Below are 19,205 nucleotides of genomic sequence, written 5' to 3'. Positions count from 1 at the left end.
AGGTCATGAGCTCACGGTTTGTGAATTCAAGCCCCATGTTGGGCTCTGTGCTGACGGCTCAGAGACCGGAGCCTGCTTTAGATTCTGTGTCTCCCCCTCTCTGCCCCTCTCCTGCTTGCACTCTGCTCTGTCTCTCAAAAATAAATAAATTTTTTTAAAAAATTTAAAAATTCAATTGTATAGAATTCAAATTATCACCAGTGAAGTACTTTGTGACTCAGGAGTACAGGAAATGTATCAGTTATGATCTAGTCTACAGGTCATTTTAGAACAATTGGTCAGTATTGGCAGAATACCTTTAATTTCTAAGACTCATTGTTGCATGATTCTAAAAATGCCTAGAATGTAGTAAGCATCATCTCAAATATTGTTAGCCTGAACATAAGGCAATCTCTCACTTTTCAGTGGAAAATGAGATATAAAAAGGACAGGTTTTACAACTTGAATATGTAAAATTATAATAATATCCATATAGAGTTAAATATTCACTTATAATATTTAATGTCTTATTTGGATTATACTACAGATTAAAAGTTATATCATTATAAATACCATTTGAGAATACTGCTTATTTCTGCTCTCACATTTTATTGAAAATTTTAATCGAACTATTCACACGCATCTAAAATGTATACTTTAGAGCAAATTTCTGAGTCATTGCAAGGTCTGAGTGTTTGTTTTGGGATTCCCAGATAATGATGTCCCTGGATATTTTATTGGAAGAGACAATTTACCCACTTACAAAATAAATTCATTCTTTTCATTTATACTGTCTTTCTATGTATGTGAGACAGAAGCATGAAGTATAGAGTCTTTAGTCCCAAGTCGTATTTACTAAATCCACATTAAACTGCTTATTGTCTTTTACCAGTGCGACTTCCAAAACTAGTTCCATTGAGTTTATTTCAGGTTTGTATCCTGTCCAAGTAGTATTGTTGGATCAAAGATGAATAGATTAGAAGAGCCTCTTTTAATAAGTGGCCCAGGACTGAAACATAAGACAACCCTTGTTCCGTGAGGGATGATGTTGGAAACGCAAGCTTCACCTTCTTCTCTGGCGTTTCAGGGTGGTTGAATTCCACATGTTTTGCGTTTGTATCACAGAGAGGGATTTGGAAACCTCTTCTTTCATTTTTCATGTGATCTCTGAGTTAGACCTTCTTAAGCTCTGAAGCCCTGAGGCTGAATGCACAAATGATTTCTCATTTATTTACGCTGTCTCTTTCCAACATATATTTGAGAAGGCCTCAAATAAAGACACAAGTACAGTTAGGCCATGAAATAAAAATAGAAGACCAAGACACGAAGGAAAGCAGAAGAAAAAGGCCTGGGATTATCTAGCAAGAAATGGGAAAACTTTATGTTCAAAGGTGGGAGAAATTGTGGTGGACACATACTTTGTATTATCTGATAAAATGAAGTATACCAAAACTTCATATGTCTTTGAAATCATAAAATTGGAAAAAACTTTCGATGCATGCGTCCTTTAGGGGGACTATGAAGTGAAATAGCAGGCATTGCCTTCCACATCCATTTTATAAGATGGAAGGAGTGGTTTTTCAACAAAGCCTTTCATGCTACCGCGGCATCATTACTATGGGCACAGTGACATTTAATGTCATTCACAGATGGTGACCTTCAGCAGACAAGGTCAGGCAGGTGATAGTCTAGGGATCTAACGTGACAATAGGAGGCTTGGAGGAGTGGGTAACCGACCATTGATGTAGTCATTTGTCTGGAAGGCCCACTGTAGGAGATTCAAGCCAAATTTGGGGCATGATTAGAAGGAAGGCGGTTTGAGGTAGAAATTTCTGGTGAAAGCTTGGAATTTGCTTTGGACCACACAGGTGAAGCAGTTCCATGAACTGACCCCATGTTACTAGGCTTTAGCCAATGTTCCTTTGACTTTCTTAACACTGGAAATGCAGTGGATAAGACAAGTGATTGCCTATTAACTGGTGTGTCAAAGGCACATTCCAGTGACGATGGCTGAGTGAATCGAGACACAGTAGAGCAAAGTGGGGTGCAAACGAAGGAATGAGTCTCCATGCTTGATTTACCTAGACCCAATCATTACCTCAAGTACTGTATTCCCATTAGTAAGAAAGATGTGGTCCCATGCGATTAAAATGTCATGTTGGAGTACACAATTCATCTAAACAAATTGCTAATAATCATGATAATGATAATAATATACTTTCTCACTTCCATAGCATGTTTGGTTGTGGAAATCTTAGGAGAGATTTTAGTATCAATCCTCACAGCAAAGGTCAGCATAGACAACATTGTGCAAATATTGTAATAGGATCAGACCTTGCATTCGTGTGGACTTGTATAAAGTGTTCGTGTACATCATGTGTAACTGTCATGAAAGGGTTTGGTCCAAGAATGAAGTAGATCATGACAGATGTGCTTTGTGAGTTGACACATTTCCTTTCCTGACGGTGAAAGGGTGTAGTCAGAGAGCCCGGGATTTGCCCCAGGCTGACCTGGAGCCCTTTCTCTACCACGTACTGCTTATGTGAATTTGGCGATTATTCTCTGCCCTCAGTTTCCTCATCCATCAGGTGGGATAACAGGAGGCATTCAACAGGACTCACATGAGAATTAAATGAGACTGGGGATAAATTACATGGCACATCACGCAAAATATAATAGGTGCTGGTAGAAGTTCCCCCTTTTCACACCTAAAGGGAGAATTGTGTCCACTATGGAGGGTGGTCTGTAGCCAATCATACTGACAAAGCAGAAATTCTCCAGAGGAGTCAGCTGTACTTGTAACTGCTCCAATGGGAAGTTCCTTTGCTGTCCACTGATAGACAAATAACTTGAATTTAGAGGGATTTGTACCTGTTTACTGGATTTGTCCTTCACTGGGCCACAAAAATGAAATTGAGATTGTATTTTTGTAGTTCTTCTATGTATTTTAAACTTATTTATCTTAATTTATATTACCTCTAACTTCAACAAGTTTGGGCTTCATGCTTATAATAGTAGAAGAACAAAGGTTGAAAATATAGTTACAATGTACATAGAAACATAGTTATAGATAGACAGACGTAGGGCTTTTAAACGCACTTAGAAATGTCATAAATTTGAAATTCATATTTACATATGAAATAGCTTTAAATAATTATTTAATAAAAGAAATATAGTTGAATAAAATGAGAAATTTGGAGTCAATATGAATATGCAGGTTTGAAATACCACACTTAATTGAAAATGTGGTTGTATTTGGTTAATTTATATAGAATTCATACTGCTTCATATCAATAAAATAGATACAACTCAGGCAATTTACACCCAAAATTTTTTTAACTTTGAATGTGCACAAATGCACTGGACAAACTTATTTATTTTGTAAACTGGTTTCTATTTTATGCATCAATAAAATGATTGTGGCCATAAAAAAAAAACTGTTAGTAAGCTTAAAAAGAATATTGAAAGAAAAAGCATGTAATATAATTACCCAACATATAGGCACTAATCTTATATAATCAAGTATACTATTTAATGCTCAGTTGAGAAAATTATGGAAGTTCAAGATTCCCTCTATCCGGAAAAGAATGAAACTTCAGGATCTAGCTGAGGAAAAAGGACAGGAGATAAGCATCGTATTTTTCCATCCAGAAATTTTCCATATTCATCTTTGATTTTCAGGTTCTTTACAATGATGAATCAGAAGTAATCCTATAAAAAACCAAGTTCCTAAGGTGAAAACTAGATTCTTTAATGTATTGACTAGAGGCAAAAATGATGTAAATATCATGTACTTTGAAAAATTAGTCTTCTCTAATATAACAAACTTTTAAAATTAAAAACAACATACATGGTTGGAGAAATGTAGACTTTCTTACTATTATAATCAATAAAATATATATATTTGCAGCACAAGTAAGATGTACAAGTTTAAAACAACCACATTATGATCTAATTCTATGTATAGCATGAATAAAAAACTCATTGTTTGCTTACTGATTTTGTATAAAAATCAGGAGGTTTGTAGCACTCGCAGAAATTTTCAAGAATATTTTTCCTTTTTTTCTCAAGGAAGAAATAAAATTCTTCTTTTCTTCGGAAATTGTCCACAAAATTATTATTCTAACTCCAAACTAGCCCAAAGAGAAAATGTGTTAACGTTTGTGTTTCAGTTGGAAATCAAACTGGAAGGGTTCTAGTCTTTATCATTTCAATGATTAATTAACAATCAATGTATAAGCAAGGAACATTCCAGCCCTCAAGTGACATGCCCTTGACAACTATGATGTTTCATTACATATTTTCACATTATGTGTGTGAGATACTCTGTTAACATTATGCCAGTTACATACAACTTTATTCAGCTGACAAAATCAAAGAAAATTATGGGTACAAACACAAGTTCAGCAGGCTTGTAGGGCAGATCCAAATTTGGGGGAGATGCTAAGCATCAAAGTACGGTGTCTTCTTAGTCACGTGTCAACATCAAATGAATTTCCAATATAAAATGTGCTTTGAGTGAACATTTTCTAAAGCAAAACAAAATTCTGACTAGTGCATTACTTGCACTATAAGGTTCATATAAGAGCATTTCTGAAAATAATCAATAAATTTTAAGTAGCAGTTTTGGAAATATTGCCACATTGCTTCCAAATTCAAGGCACTTGTAGGGGTGTCTGGGTGGCTCAGTGGATTAAGCACCTGACTTTGGCTCAGGTCATGATCTCACAGTTTGTGGGTTTGAGCCCTGCGATTTGTCTGTGCTGACAGCTCAGAGCCTGGAGCCTGTTTCAGATTCTGTGTCTCCCTCTCTCTCTGCTCCTCCTCTGCTCGTGCTCTGTCGCTCTCTGTCTCAAAAATAAATAATCATTTAAAAAAATTTAAATTCAAGGCATTGTAAATATTTTGGAGGTGCAGCTTTAAACGTTGTCCTACTCAAAATCCTGGCATAGTTTAGATGTGAGAGTGAGATGTTCTATAAAATCAGAAATCAAGCAGAAAGACTCCAGCATCAGAAGTGGGCATGGGATTCTTATTTGAAGCTAAATGGTCAACTTGATACATTGTCAAGTATGGGTGGAAATAGATTCCTTTTCCAACAAGTGACCATGTATTGTCTCAAAAAATTCCACATTTTAACCCATGTGGTGACCTTAATAGCTGTGACTTTGAGCAACTTACATAACCTCTTGAACCCCTTTTCCCATGGAAAGTAACAAAATAAGCAACTCAGAACCCACTGTGGTTTAAAGGTCATGGTAAGCACTAACTCTATGGCAACTTTTCCTTCCTTTTAACTATGTGCTAGGTGGTTCCAACCACACAATGTTTCCATTTCTCTAATAACGTTTTGGTTGCTATTCTATTTTCTCCCACAGATAAAAATCCTGATGAAGACACTTTCCCCAAGCCCACAATTTTTCTTCCTTCAATTGCTGAAGTACAACTCCATAAGGCTGGAACATATCTTTCTCTTCTTGAGGATTTTTTCCCTGATGTTATTGAGATAGATTGGAAAGAACAGGATGGCAAAATAAGTCTGACGTCCCAGCAGGGAAACACCATGAAGACTAAGGACACATACATGAAATACACCTGGCTGAGCGTGAGTGAAGAGTCAATGGGCAAAGAACACAAATGTATCGTTAAACAGGAGAAGAATAAAAGAAGGTTTGAACAAGAGATTCTGTTTCCTTCAATAAACAAAGGTATGGACATGTACACATGAATATAACCTCCCTGAATCTTTTGTTTCAAAGGGAATACCACGCCTTACCTGTCAAGAATTAATGGAAAACAGGGAAAAAGAAATCTTTTCTGAAAGTTTTACTTTTTTCCTTTTTTTTTTTTTTTTAAGAAAACCAAACTTAATGTTTATTTATTTTTGAGAGAGAGAGAGCCCGAGACTGAGGGGCGGGGAGGGGCAGAGAGTGAGGGAGACACAGAAATTTGAAGAGGCTCCAGGCTCTGAGATGTCAGCACAGAGCCCAACGTGGGGCTCGAACTCATGAACCGTGAGATCATGACCTGAGTTGAAGTCGGACACTCAACCGACGGAGCCACCCAGGTGCCCTTAAATGTTTTACTTTTAATGGTAGCATAAAAGTCCAAATATTTCCCCACAGAGTTAAATATGATGGGCTTTGGAAGATATAAAGAAAAAGAAAAAGAAAAAGAAAAAGAAAAACTCACTTAGCCTTTGCTGCCTCAGTTTCATCATCCAAAATATGAAGGTCACAGTGACGTTTTTTAGCACCACTGTATGGATTAAATGAGAGAATACATCTGAAAACACCTAGCAACCTTGCATACAATAAGTGCTCAAAAAGAGAGTGTGTTTTTGATGATCTTATTGATATGGAAATAAGAAAAATTTCACATCTTTAGGAAAGTTCTACTCAACAGTCAAACTTCCTCTCACCTCAATCTGGTCTACTCAAAGTATCACCTTTAAACAGTTACAGGTGACAAAATGCTGCTCCTTTGATAGAGCTAGATTGTAGTTCAAGTAAAAATGGTGATTTGGCTGCTGAGTTTTTAGTATGGTCTTGGGTGTTCCAGATTTGAATTTTGTATAAGACTGTAAGGTGAAATTTGGTAACTGGAGAGGGGTGAGGTTACGTGTACAAACATTCTCCCATTGTCCACAATGGATGTATTTCTACCCCTGGGAAATGCTGCCCAGCAAACACTTCCTGCCATCCGAGGATGTGCCAGGCCTGGGAGGGAGGCAGGACGGACCACTGTCCCAGGAGGATCACTACAGTAGGGTGAATACACTTTGCCTAATCACCCAGGATCCCTGGTGATTCAGACGTGGTGTCCTGAAGGAGCCCCATTGTGCAGAGGCTGGTCATATTTGACAGTGGGGGCAGAGCTGAATGTGCCCTGGCCCGGCTGTGAGCCAGGAACTCTCTAGACTCAGAAGTCAAGTCCTGAACATTAACATAAAAGACCAGGGCCCCGGAGGGCCCATAAGAAGGAACCAGTTTGTACTTGCTCTGTGGTTAACAAGCACTTTTTAAGCAGCAGGGAACAAACACATAGCAAGACATGTGAAGAGCTTTGCTATATTTCTGAGGTAAGACTTTGTCCTTTGTCCTCTGGGAGTGTTAAACAAATAAACAAACAACAAAACTTGTAGTCCCAAAATGGCAACACTTAACTTAAAAGCTTGAGTCACTCCACCAAGACTTAATACCTAATCCCAGTGCAATTGCAACCCCCAGGAGAGTAACCTTTAACCTGTCACCTAGGGAATTTCCTAGCCAGCACCAGGTACTTTCCTAATTGACCCCTTCCTTCCCCATGAAGGTGACCTTGCCTAAATCAGTGGACTCCTTGCTAATAATCTTCTTTTTTCCACTCCCTGTCTATTGTTAAAATATTCCTTTCCTGTCCTCCTTTGGAGCTCCCGTCTAAGTGCTAGATCAGATGCTGATTCACACATTGATTGACGAATACAGCTACTGGATCTTTAACATTTACTTGGTTGACTTTTTGTTCTTTAACAGCTGTGGTGGAGGCAAGAGGATCCGAAGTAGACCCACAGGGGCATTCGGAGACAAGGCAAAACACAGGGGTGGTCACTGTGAGCCCTTTGAGTTCACTGTCCTCCTCACCAGTTTCAAGGGCTGCAGGTGAGTTCCTCTTGGTTCGAAGCTCCCCTCTCTTTGCCTTCGGGCTGCTGATCTAATGGGCCTTCCTTTCCAGGACAGGTCAGCTTGGGCTGCAAGGGTTATGCCCAGAGCCCGGTTGAGCCGGCATGTTTATCTGGAACCCTGTGGAACTGGTCTATTTGGCCAGAGCCCAGCTGGGCTGGCAGAAAGGTGTGCCTGGAGCCAAGCCCCCAACCTTTCAGACCGAACTTCCCCTGCTAGAAAAGTCAGCAAGGTTCCAAGAGAATTGTTGGTGGTGCACACGGAGTCTTGTGTCCTGAACGCAGTTAACGTCCAAGTCTGAGACACTGAGAGCAGCTGTCCTGACAAATGTGAACAGAACTAGAAATGCAGCTTTTGGGTCAATCCAGAGTTCCCCTGTCCCTTCACCCAACCCTACACTTCTCCTAGTCCTAGAAAAGGGCTTATAGATGGTTGGCTTTAGGAAAGCAAATTCCTTCTTGCAGGAACCTGCATTCTTTCTCTGTCCTCAAAGTGATCCATCTGATCAGGTCCTTGAAATGTAAACACAGCCCACAAGTGCCTGGGACTGAGGGAAACTAAGGGAAAGAGGTCTTTTTATTTTTTATTTTTTATTTTATTTTATTTTTTTAAAATATGGAACGCTTCACGAATTTGCGTGTCATCCTTGCACAGGGGCCATGCTAATCTTCTCTGTATCGTTCCAATTTTAGTATATGTGCTGCCGAAGTGAGCACGAAAGAGGTCTTTTTAAAATACAAACTGCTGGGGCGCCTGGGTGGCGCAGTCGGTTAAGCGTCCGACTTCAGCCAGGTCACGATCTCACGGTCCGTGAGTTCGAGCCCCGCGTCAGGCTCTGGGCTGATGGCTCAGAGCCTGGAGCCTGTTTCAGATTCTGTGTCTCCCTCTCTCTCTCTGTCCCTCCCCCGTTCATGCTCTGTCTCTCTCTGTCCCAAAAATAAATTAAAAAAACGTTGAAAAAAAAAATTAAAAAAAAAAAATACAAACTGCTACAGGGCTCCTGTGCCTAAACCCTGGCTCAGTGTCCTTCGTAATTCCAGGGACACATACAAACCTTAACACTTTCTCCATAAATGTCAGTGACTCCAGGGTCTTTGCAGCGATCTGTGTGTCCACAAATACACGTCGTCAATGTGAGATATTTTTCTCTCTGGAGACATTGTCAAAATTGGTTTATAAAGAGCTCTATATTTCTTTGGTTTTTAGACAAACACTTGTGAGGACTGGGCATTCTAGACCTCTCAGAAAGGGAGAAACTATCCCATGCGCGTTTCAACTTCACATCGGGCCTATGTCTGGTTGTTGTTTAAGCAAGGCAGACATCTTTTTAGAATTGTCAGCACTAAAATTAATTAGAATTTTCATGTGCCTGGGTTTACTAAAATTCAAATAAGTAGATGGGATCTCAGTTACAAAATGTTTAAAAAAAACAGCAACAGCTTGGGAGAATGACAGACTTTGATGTTTCATAAGTTTTTGTTTGTTTGTTTTTTAGTATTTTTATTTTCATTTCAGTTAGTTGGCACGCAGTGTGGCTCTAGTTTCAGGAGTACAATCCAGTGATTCAGCACTTCATAGGTCGCCCTGTGCTCATTAGGACGAGGGCACTCCTTATTCCCATTGACTATTTAACCCATCCCTTCCCACGTCTCATGAAATTTTTATGGGTAATTTCAGCTCAACTTTTAGGAACAAGTACATTGAATAGATATAAATAAAATTAAAAAATTTAGATAAAGTGGTAGTTTCCCAAAGCTTTGGGGGAACTAAAACCTTAAAGTGTTGCTGAGTGAGGTCACCTGTTAAATTACGTTAAATTCATTAAATATCTAGAGCATTTCCAAGTGTGATAAAATAGTCAATTATTAGGGCATCTGGGTGGCTCAGTGGGTTTAGCGTCTGACTTTGGCTCAGGTCATGATCTCACGCCTCATTAGTTCGAGCCCCGCATCAGGTTCTGTGCTGATGGCACACAGCCTGAAGCCTGCTTCGGATTCTGTGTCTCCCTCTCTCTCTGCCTCTGTCCCCCCTGCTCATACTGTGTCTCTGTGTCTCTCTCTTAAAAATAAATAAAAACTTAAAAGAAATAGGAAATTATTTTTTATTTCTTTTTTTTGAAGTTTATCCATTTATTTGGAGAGAGAGAGAGACAGAGCACGTGAGCAGGGGAGGGGAAGAGAGACAGAGAGTGAGAGAGAGAGAGAGAGAGAGGGAGAGAGAGAATCCCAGGCAGGCTCTGCACTGCCAGCACAGAGCTGAAACCCAGGAACTATCATGACCCGAGCCAAAGTCAAGAGCTGGACGCTCAACTGGCTGAGTCACCCAGATGCCCCATAAATAGGAAATTATTAATTAAGGAACATAGGTTTATCTCTTTTTGGTTTTCTTAATGCAGAGAAACTGAAGATACTTTTGGGCCTGCTTGTAAATGTACTTTGTGCTTTACTGAAAGATTGTTTTATAAGGAAGCAGATGTTTCTAGAAATTATGAAATGTATTCACAAGTTCGCCACTCCAAAGGATGCTGTTTGACAGTTCACAACTGCTTCCTTATTAACTTTTGTTAAAAATGAAGGTTTCTAAGAGTTAAGAATTCTGATAAATTTAATGAAGACTACTGGAAATAATAAGGGAAACAACCCAGAATGCAAAGAACATAAGGTGTGTATTTTTAGTAAGGAAAAGTCTGATGCATGGAGTTGTATTTTTTTTTTTTTTTAACATTTATTTATTTTTGAGACAGAGAGAGACAGAGTATGAACAGGGGAGGGGCAGAGAGAGAGAGGGAGACACAGAATCTGAAACGGGCTCCAGGCTCTGAGCTGTCAGCACAGAGCCCAACGCGGGGCTCGAACCCACGGACCGTGAGATCATGACCTGAGCCGAAGTCGGACGCTTAACCGACTGAGCCACCCAGGTGCCCCAGTTGTATTTTTTGAGAAAAGAAAAAGAAAGAAAGAAAGAAAGAAAGAAAGAAAGAAAGAAAGAAAGAAAGAAAGAAAGAGAAAGAAAGGAATTTTCTCTAAAGGGAGGCTCATTTAAAGAGGGTAAATTCAGAGGGCGCCTGCGTGGGTCAGCTGGGTCAGCATCAGACTTCGGCTCAGGTCATGATCTCAGGGTCGGTGAGTTCAAGCCCTACATTGGGCTTTCTTCTGTCAGCACGGAGCCCGCTTGGGATCCTCTGTCCCCACACCTTTCTGCCCCTCCTGGGCTGTGCTCTTTCTCTCTCTCAAAAATAAATAAACACAAATAAATAAATAGATAGATAGATAGATAGATAGATAAATAAGGTAAATCAAGACAAGTTCTGAATGTAAAAAAGAAGGTAGTAAAGATTTGCAAACATGGGATATTTGGAAAGGAATGTTATGTGTGGTCAGGACTAATATTGGCATGAAGAATTTTCAAAGCAAAAGTAAGCTGATCCCGGGGCACCTGGGTGGCTCAGTCAGTTAAAAGACTACTCTTGGTTTTGGCTCAGGTCATGGTCTTAGGGTTCTGGGTTCTAGCCTCAAATTGGGCTCCAGGCTGGCAGGGTGGAGCCTGCTTGGGATTCTCTCTCTCTCTCCTTCTCTCTGCCCCTCCCCTGCTCCTGCTCTCTCTCTCTCTCTCTCTCTCAAACAAATAAACAACAAAACAATACAAAACAAAAACAAAACAAAAAAAAGAAAACAAAACAAAACAAAGCAAAAGTAAGCTGATACAGCATTAGATTTTGGTTTTCTCTCTGTCCAAAGGGCTAAGGGTTTTGTGGTTTTTTGCTTGTTTTCTTTGGAGTTTTGGTCTGCTTAAGTCTCTTTAACCTGGAACATTCCAAAGGATTTGTTAAACTAATTTGGCTTATTTGATATGTTAACGGGGAGCATTGTCAAATAAATATTCATACTAAGTTTTCTTTACAGTGTATTTATAAGATTGTGGCACTTGTAGATAAAGTCCATTCTGGTTCTCCAAAAAAAAAAAAAAGATGGCCTCTCATGCCAGACTTGCTGTCCTAATGACCTTGTACCATGGCACCGGTGTGCTTCTGAATCCGAGAAATCAAGGTGAACAAACTGGCAGTGTATTCAAGAAAGAGTTGGAGTTGAGGGAAAACCAAGACGGTCACTTGGTTCTTTCCGACTCCCTGAAAAACCCTGTTTTTCTTGTTTTTGTTTTTTTTTCTAGTTTTGTTTTTTCACTCTTTCACCCACCATGAGGCATTTAAGATGACTCAAATTATAAACAGGCATCAGTGGTAAGGATTCAATAATAGTACAAAATGACTTACCCCGAGTGTCTAACCTGCTAGGTGCATAATCCTGGAAAAATTGTTTTTTGTTCCAGAAGCTTCAGACCTCCTCCCTGGGGACCCCTTGAACACCTGCAGCCCGACTTCACGCCACTGCCACTTAGTGCAGGCTGTCAACACGCCCCGGTTATTGTTTGTACATTTCTGGAAGGGTTGAAGCCTTTCCCTGCCGAGAGGCTGATGCCCTCCCTGTGGCGAAGACACTTTTAAAAAGTGGGTTTCCCCCTTGGGGCACATCTTCTGTGATCTCCAGGGACCAAGGCTCCTATTTTAGTGGGCAAGTAATAGGCGCCTGAAGGAAAACCTTGCAAACTTTTTGGGATTCTCTCAGTGTACAACCTTCTTCTGATCCTTTCTGTCCTATGCTAGCCTGTCCAGAGGGTGTATGTCTACCCTGTCTTCTGCTCAAGCCTGCCACCACCAGGTTACGGAAGCCTTCTTAGATCACAGTGCAAAGGATCCTGTTGGTCACAGTTTAAAGCCTGGGGACTAGGTATTTTAGACACATCATCAGAGGAAGAGAGCCCTCGAACCCCCAGTAGAAGAGGGACCTTACCGAGTGGTCCTGCTGTAACACTAAAGGTATGGAGCCTCGGGCACACATCACACCGGTACACTTTCCACCTGACGCCAGGTCCTGCACAGACGCTGGATATTTCTGAATCAGATGGAGACAAAGTGAGGTAGCTCACCAATGCACGATGATAAGAGATTTTTATTTATCGTTTTTAAAGTTTTTGTTGGAATTCCAGTTAGTTCTCGTGTAGTGCTATACTAGTTCCAGATGTGCAGTATGGTGACCAAAGCCACTGTATGGAAAAGAAAGACATTTAAGGCATTTTAAAGTCAGCTTTTGAGAATATTTTAACATTTAACGTAATTACACTAACAGTTTCCTTCTTGGGATTTACCTGACAGTTTATACCTCAAACCCATCTTTTTAAGAGTGACAAAATTAGATTGTGTGGAAGGCATACAATTGCACACCTGAACCACGTGTGTAGGGACAAGGACACATTTGAACAGAAAAAGGATAAATCAAAACAACCTCATGACTCTCTGCATCCGCCGGTCAATGATCTTTGTAAAAAAAATTTTAACGTTTATTCATTTTTTGAGAGACAGAGAGACCCAGAGCGTGAGTGGGGGAGGGGCAGAGACAGAGGGAGACACAGAATCCGAAGCAGGTTCCAGGTTCTGAGCTGTCAGCACAGCGCCTGATGTGGGGCTTGAACTCACAGATGTGAGACCATGACCTGATTCAAAGTCGAACGCTTAACCGACAGAGCCACCCAGGTGCCCCACGGTCAATGTACTTTTTAAGGAATTTTGTCTTTGTATGTATGTTGGATGTTTTTTATTTTGGTTGTTTGTTTTTGTATTGTTTTGTTTTTACACTCTAGATAAATACAACCCTCATCTCATGTTTTATATATTCAGGCAGCTATCGATGTGACTTGCCTATCATCCTATCCCTGCAGAAAGTACACCTAGATCCTGAGCTTCTGTAATAAATGGTCAGTTGATAAAAGTAATGAGGGTATCCGGAAGAGATATATGAGAGTCCACGATGGTGGACTTAGGTATGATTTGTATGGATTGTTGTACAAGGGACGTTCCACATGCTGTAGCTCACCTAACCCCTCACCACCGACCCTGAGTGCCAGCTCTGCCCGTCACTGGTATGATTCTCAGCAAAGTACTTATTGACTCTAAAGCCTATTTCCTTGCGCATAACATGGAACCCCCAAATCCAGCTCATGTCAGTGTCACCAGGATCAGATGAGATAATGTACGTGAACTTTCACAGAGTGCCTGGCACAGGAATAATCATCTAAGGGTACTGGTTTTCATTAGCCTTGTTGTCATGTCCACAAACACCTCCACTCTAGAAAATCATGTGCGGGACTTGCGGTTACCGGGGTGTGTGTGATTTGGAAAGGTAAGGCTGCTTCCGTTTTTACATGGGAAATTGACCTACACCAGCCTCCTTCCAATGTGTAAGATTCTGCTGTGGATTCTCCGGTTGGATGATATCGTTTTGGTGGCCACGCTTCATGTGAGCGGCGTGTGCTCAGGACTTTACAGCAGCCACTGTTTCTGGATGTTTTTCCATTCAACAAGTATTTACAGAACACCTACTTTGCCACAGGCACTGTGCTGGGAGCTGTGAGGACAGAGGGAAAACAAGATGTAGTCTTAGACATTACTCCCCAGTTGTGAGGAAGAAAGAAAAAAAAATTCATGAACTTCGACATCTTCCTGCACAGAAATACAGTATATGAATTGATCTACAAAGAATTACAAAGAACCAGAGCAACATTTCTGGAATTGTGGGGCTCCTATTTGTAATGGTTCTTTCTTATCAGTTGACAGATTCTATCTATCTGTGTATCTACCTATCTGTGTATCTGTCTCTCTATTATCTATCTATCTCTCTATCTCTCTATCATCTATCTATCCATCCATCAAACCATCCACAGTACAGACACGAGTCAAATAATGGATATGAACAACAGAATAATACTTGCTCTCATTTCTTTTAGAGCTCGCTGCTGTTAACTACACAAAAGCTTCTCTGAAAGATGAAAATGGTAAGTTTTGTACTTGTTTCCTATATGTTAGGCTATAGCATTGTTTCCTCCGGATCAACTTAACTTTTGAACTTCTCTGGCTTCGGGTAGAAGCCTCACAATGGCAGGATCTTGCAAAATAGACTGAGTGGTAATTTAAGTCAGTCCATCATTTCCCAGGAGTCGTCTTCACACAGTAACTGCTGGCTTGGGAAGGGGAGGCCTGTAAAGTAGGGGTGCAGTGAGGGGCTCTGACGTCTGTTAACAACGCACTTCATGCATTTCTGTGGCCTTTGTTTCTACTAACTGAGGAAAATATGCTGTTGCTTTAGATTTTTTTTTTAAGTCTCTATTCTTGCTGGTACTTAATAAGTGATGCTGAGAGGTTCTTGGACAAAAGGCATCGTGTTACTGTCAGTGCATTTTGTTGAATTCTCTTAACACTCACTGTATTTCATTCCCATTTTGCCCCTGAGGACAAGGAGCTGAGATTAACTACGTCCCTTGTATCATGCCACACAGCGAGATCCGGGCTTCGCCGCAGGCTAGATGAATCAAGACTTCATACACTTACTCAGGTTTCATTCTTCCTCTACATCCCAAACCCAAGGCCCTGAGACAGGCTGCACACCTGGGGTGGGTGGGATGGCAGGACTTCGCGTGCCAGAATCCAGACTTACACCCCAGTCTTAATTATTTATTTGCAGGAATAGGGTTAGCTTATTTACATTTTCCGAGCCAACCACAAATGACACAAGTAACACCCAACTCAGTTATTGAAAACACAAGGCCCCCTATGTGGAATGTCTTGCTTCAGATATCTCATTTAGCAGACACATAATAAGTACTTGTGAGTACATTCTAAGTATAAGTAGTAGTTCCTGGCTCTTTCTCCCCGCGTATGCACAAAGGAAATGATGAGGACCATTGGCTCTAGTCCTGCTGATTTGTCCTCCTGTCCAATATCAAGGGGCTCCTGGACTCTGGCTACTCGTCATCATCCTCCTTATCATCATCCAACTTTACATTTGTCCGTAATCATTGGGTGTCTTGGGTATTCATTGCATGTAGAGATCCAGAATGACAGAGTAGCTGAGAATGCGTCCTGAAACACCAGGTTGCTGAGATTGAAATTTGGCCTCTCGTACTTACTAGTTGCATGAAATCAGGCAAATTGCTCCTCTCCCTGTCCTCAGTATAAGAAAATGGGAATGAAAGTAATAATCTCATATGTTATTGCAAAATTAAAGAGGATTAAGGCTTTCTAGGCAAAGTTCTCAACTGACATTTAGTTTGTGGTTAATGGATATTGCCTAGTATTCTTACATAGGGACATGCGGGGGATGAAGAAATGCTAAAAGCTATTTATCACCAATGGTTTTTCCCCCCTGGGTTCATGAATTACAAACACAACCATGGTTTAGAATACTTTGGAATGTTCTAAGTGAATTTCACAGGTTTTTTACAGACTTGGTCGGCAAACTGGATTCTGAGTAGTCTTGGGGGTGGTGTTAGTGGTGATGGTGGTGTAGATGTTTACTCTCCAGTTGTACTGGTGAGAGAGTCGCTTCAACCCAGCACATCAGAAATGTGTGAAACTAACCGATGGCTTCTTTTAGACCCCCGACAGGTGCAGCTCGTGAACACCTCTGCCTACTACACCTACCTCCTCCTCGTCATCAAGAGCATGGTCTACACCGTCATCATCGCCATCTGTCTGCTTGGGAGACCAGCACTCTGTGACAATGGGAAGAGTTCCTAACCCATGGTGGCACCAAGGGTCCACTTTTCTCCATTGGCTATTGTCACTAGAAGAGTCTGCTGGAGATATAGCGGGGCTTTCTTTCTGCGTTTGGGTTATTTCAGTTCACATGTTTCTTTTTCTACGTGTCATCATTGCAGAACAGGTTTACACACCGCTAGGCAAACAGGAAATGTCACTCTGCATGGAGAACAATTTTTGCCATGACTCAGGGATGGGGCCGGGGGGCATCCACGGGGGCTTCAGTACGTCTCTATCCTTCGGGTCCGCCAGCTCGTCAGCAGTGCAGCACCCTCGCCTCTGAGTACACTTGGCGTGCAGCTTCCATAGAGCTCCTGGAGCTCTGTATCCAGATAACTTCCTGGAGGCCTTTTAGTTTACATTTCTGGAAGCTGCCATCTTTGCTACCTGAGTTTTGTTATGTTTTTCATAATAGGCACAATAAAAACAATCACAAGTCTACTTTCGCCTCTGTGGATATTCATTTGTTGAGATCTGAGTACAAGGCAAGGGACAGCATGACACCTGAGCCTTCACATTCAGCGTTGATGTAATCATGGTCAATTCCACATTTCTAACTCTTTCCCTGAGAGAGTCTTGTTCCGGTTAGGGTTCTTTGGGGCACTGGCCCCTGGGGAGCCCCAGCCAGTGAAGGTGCCCAAGTTATTTCTCCTTCCAAGTCAGCAGATTCAGACTCATTTGTTTTAAGACGCTCTGCTGGTGACAGGATCACAAATCGCGTGACTGGCAGATGTGTTCAAACTTGTACCTGTATTTCATGGGCACCATGTTTCCCGAGAGCTGTACCAACTCTGGAAAGGGAGGGTGGTAGAGAGGTTAAGTGCGTGGACTCTGAACTCCAAGTGCTTGGGTTTAAATCTTGGGTCTATCGCTATTTGAACTCTCTGTGCCATAATTTTCTCATTCTAAAATGGAGTTACAGTGACCTGTCTCCTAGGTTGTGTGGACGACATAATTATGCTGGGCACATGCAAGTCCCCAACAGCATCAGCATCCACTGTTGGCAGCTCTAGTTTAGCAAAAATCGAGAACGCACATGCACGCGCACACATGCTAACAAGTATGACACTCATTTCTATGTGTGTGTGTATTGCTACAAACATGGGTGCAAAACAAAACGTTCAGGGTGTGGTAGGCGGGGAAAAATAAAGTGATTGTATATGTTCTGTTTTCATTAATGAATGCATTTAAAGCAAAAACGTTTATATATTAGAATGAAAACAATGTCTCATTTCAAACTGGGGAGGATTTTTGTTTATTTACAATCACCTTCTGTTTGGTGGGACAGGAGTTTTCTGAAGCAAGTAGAGATTCTCAGGTGGAACCTATGTAAGACCCACCAGATACAAGGAAGCGAAAATTTAATTTTGATCTACTCCTTGAGTCTCAAGAATTTGATCAGACCTCCTTAGGACAAAGTCTCTACATAGAGATCTGGAACTGATCTGGAATTGATCTGGAACTGGTTCTGCATGTGGAAAGCACGGAGGCAAAGGGGAGACTAGCAAATGACCCAGAGCCGTGTGGGCTGATTTCAGTGCCGGGCACTCCTAGCCAGTGTCCCCTGTGGTTTCCAATCCTCAGCCCCTCCCTTCCCCAACCCGACCTGGGCAGCCCTGCGGGCTCTGCTCTGCACTGGCAGGTGCAGAGAAGGGGGAGGGCGGTGGTGCAGGGGACAGTGTGGGGGGCAGGAGGGCGCTGGTGTTTTGTTTTTTCAGGGTTTTTCCGGTCTATGTGCTCTATCAAATGTGGTTGATTCATGGAAAAGACTTGAAGTCAAACCGGCCCCTACTGGCTGGGGCTGTGCAAGCGGTGGCTGGGGTGCTGCATGATAAATTAAGGGCAGTTAAACCACAGCCAACTTTGCTCACTTCCAAAAGGTCACAGCTAATGAAAGAAAAATCCATCTGCACACACGCATATGATTGCTGCCGAAGATATTCTTATTCTGTGGTGAAGGGTCCCTATTTTATACCAAGTTCATTCTAAGTAGCTGCTACCTGAGTTGGGAGTCTCATGACCAGGACTGTTGAGCCGCTGTACTTTAGTCCTCTCTGATGACACTGTTCTGAAGGAAGCAGAATGCAGACTTCTTGTAGCCCTAGCCAATCCTGACATTCCACGAAGAATCTGCACTTTTTAATGGCATGTGATTTACTGAAACCCCTGTCTTTTAGTCTCATTTCTCGGTGTAGACAGGCTGACACAAGACCAGGGCCCATGAATCTACTAGCACAGGTAGGCTGTAGATGTTCAACAGAGAGGTGCTTCTTTCATCACAAGAACACAGACATATGCAGGTGCTGAGTCAAGTGTGTAATTGAATGTTGACTCATCCAAGTCCCTCTACAGGACAAATGACTGTAGAGTCAAGCTTAATTCGAGCAAGCTTAATAGAAGACAGGCACATCAGCTAGGTGGGATGGGGGTCCAGCAGAGGAAGGCTGTTCAGCAATGTGAACACAAAGAGCAAGTGTCCCCACCCCTGCTCCACTGGAACATGGTACAGAGAGGGTGCGCAGTCCTGAGACCCAACCTGACCAGTCCCTGGGGAAACAAAACTCTATTGTTGACGTTAGTGCTTTAGGCTTTCAAGGTTTGACTTCACAGAACATCTCACCATAGATTTCATTCCTCTTCTGTGCTTGGCGCTAACCTCTGGGTGAGCCTTGGCTTCCATGAACATGGGCCACATACTACTGGTTCAGCCTAGCCTGTGCGGGACTGAGCTCTGTCTCATGATAAATTATACACTGACATGCAGCATAGGCATCTGTTGGCCTGTTATATATGAGACTCCACTCCTGAGACAGGAAAATCTAAATGTGACTATACCACTGAGTTGTTTAGATTGAGTCCAAATTCTAGAATCTGCAGACCCTCCTCCCCTTTTCTCCACCATAAAAAGCTCTTTCTGG

At 41.6% G+C, this 19,205-nt stretch overlaps 1 non-coding gene and 1 gene segment (V, D, J or C); one reads left to right on the top strand and one right to left on the bottom strand.

Moving 5' to 3' along the window:
• The window catches only part of LOC131509571 (T cell receptor gamma constant 2-like), a 32,863-nt gene extending 16,135 nt beyond the window's left edge, over positions 1-16,728 (top strand). The window contains 4 exon segments of the C gene segment in view: positions 5,358-5,687; positions 7,494-7,619; positions 14,478-14,525; positions 16,124-16,728. Coding sequence covers positions 5,358-5,687; positions 7,494-7,619; positions 14,478-14,525; positions 16,124-16,266 — 647 coding nt within the window.
• LOC131511163 (U6 spliceosomal RNA) lies at positions 8,250-8,356 on the bottom strand. Its single transcript, XR_009261369.1, has one exon. It is a non-coding gene; the product is annotated as a U6 spliceosomal RNA (small nuclear RNA).
• Positions 16,729-19,205: the final 2,477 nt, after the last annotated feature.

This window comes from Neofelis nebulosa, chromosome 4 (genome assembly GCF_028018385.1).
Source record: "Neofelis nebulosa isolate mNeoNeb1 chromosome 4, mNeoNeb1.pri, whole genome shotgun sequence".
NCBI lineage: Eukaryota > Metazoa > Chordata > Mammalia > Carnivora > Felidae > Neofelis > Neofelis nebulosa.
Note: the sequence above shows the minus strand (reverse complement) of the source record. Positions and strands in the feature narration are given on the sequence as shown.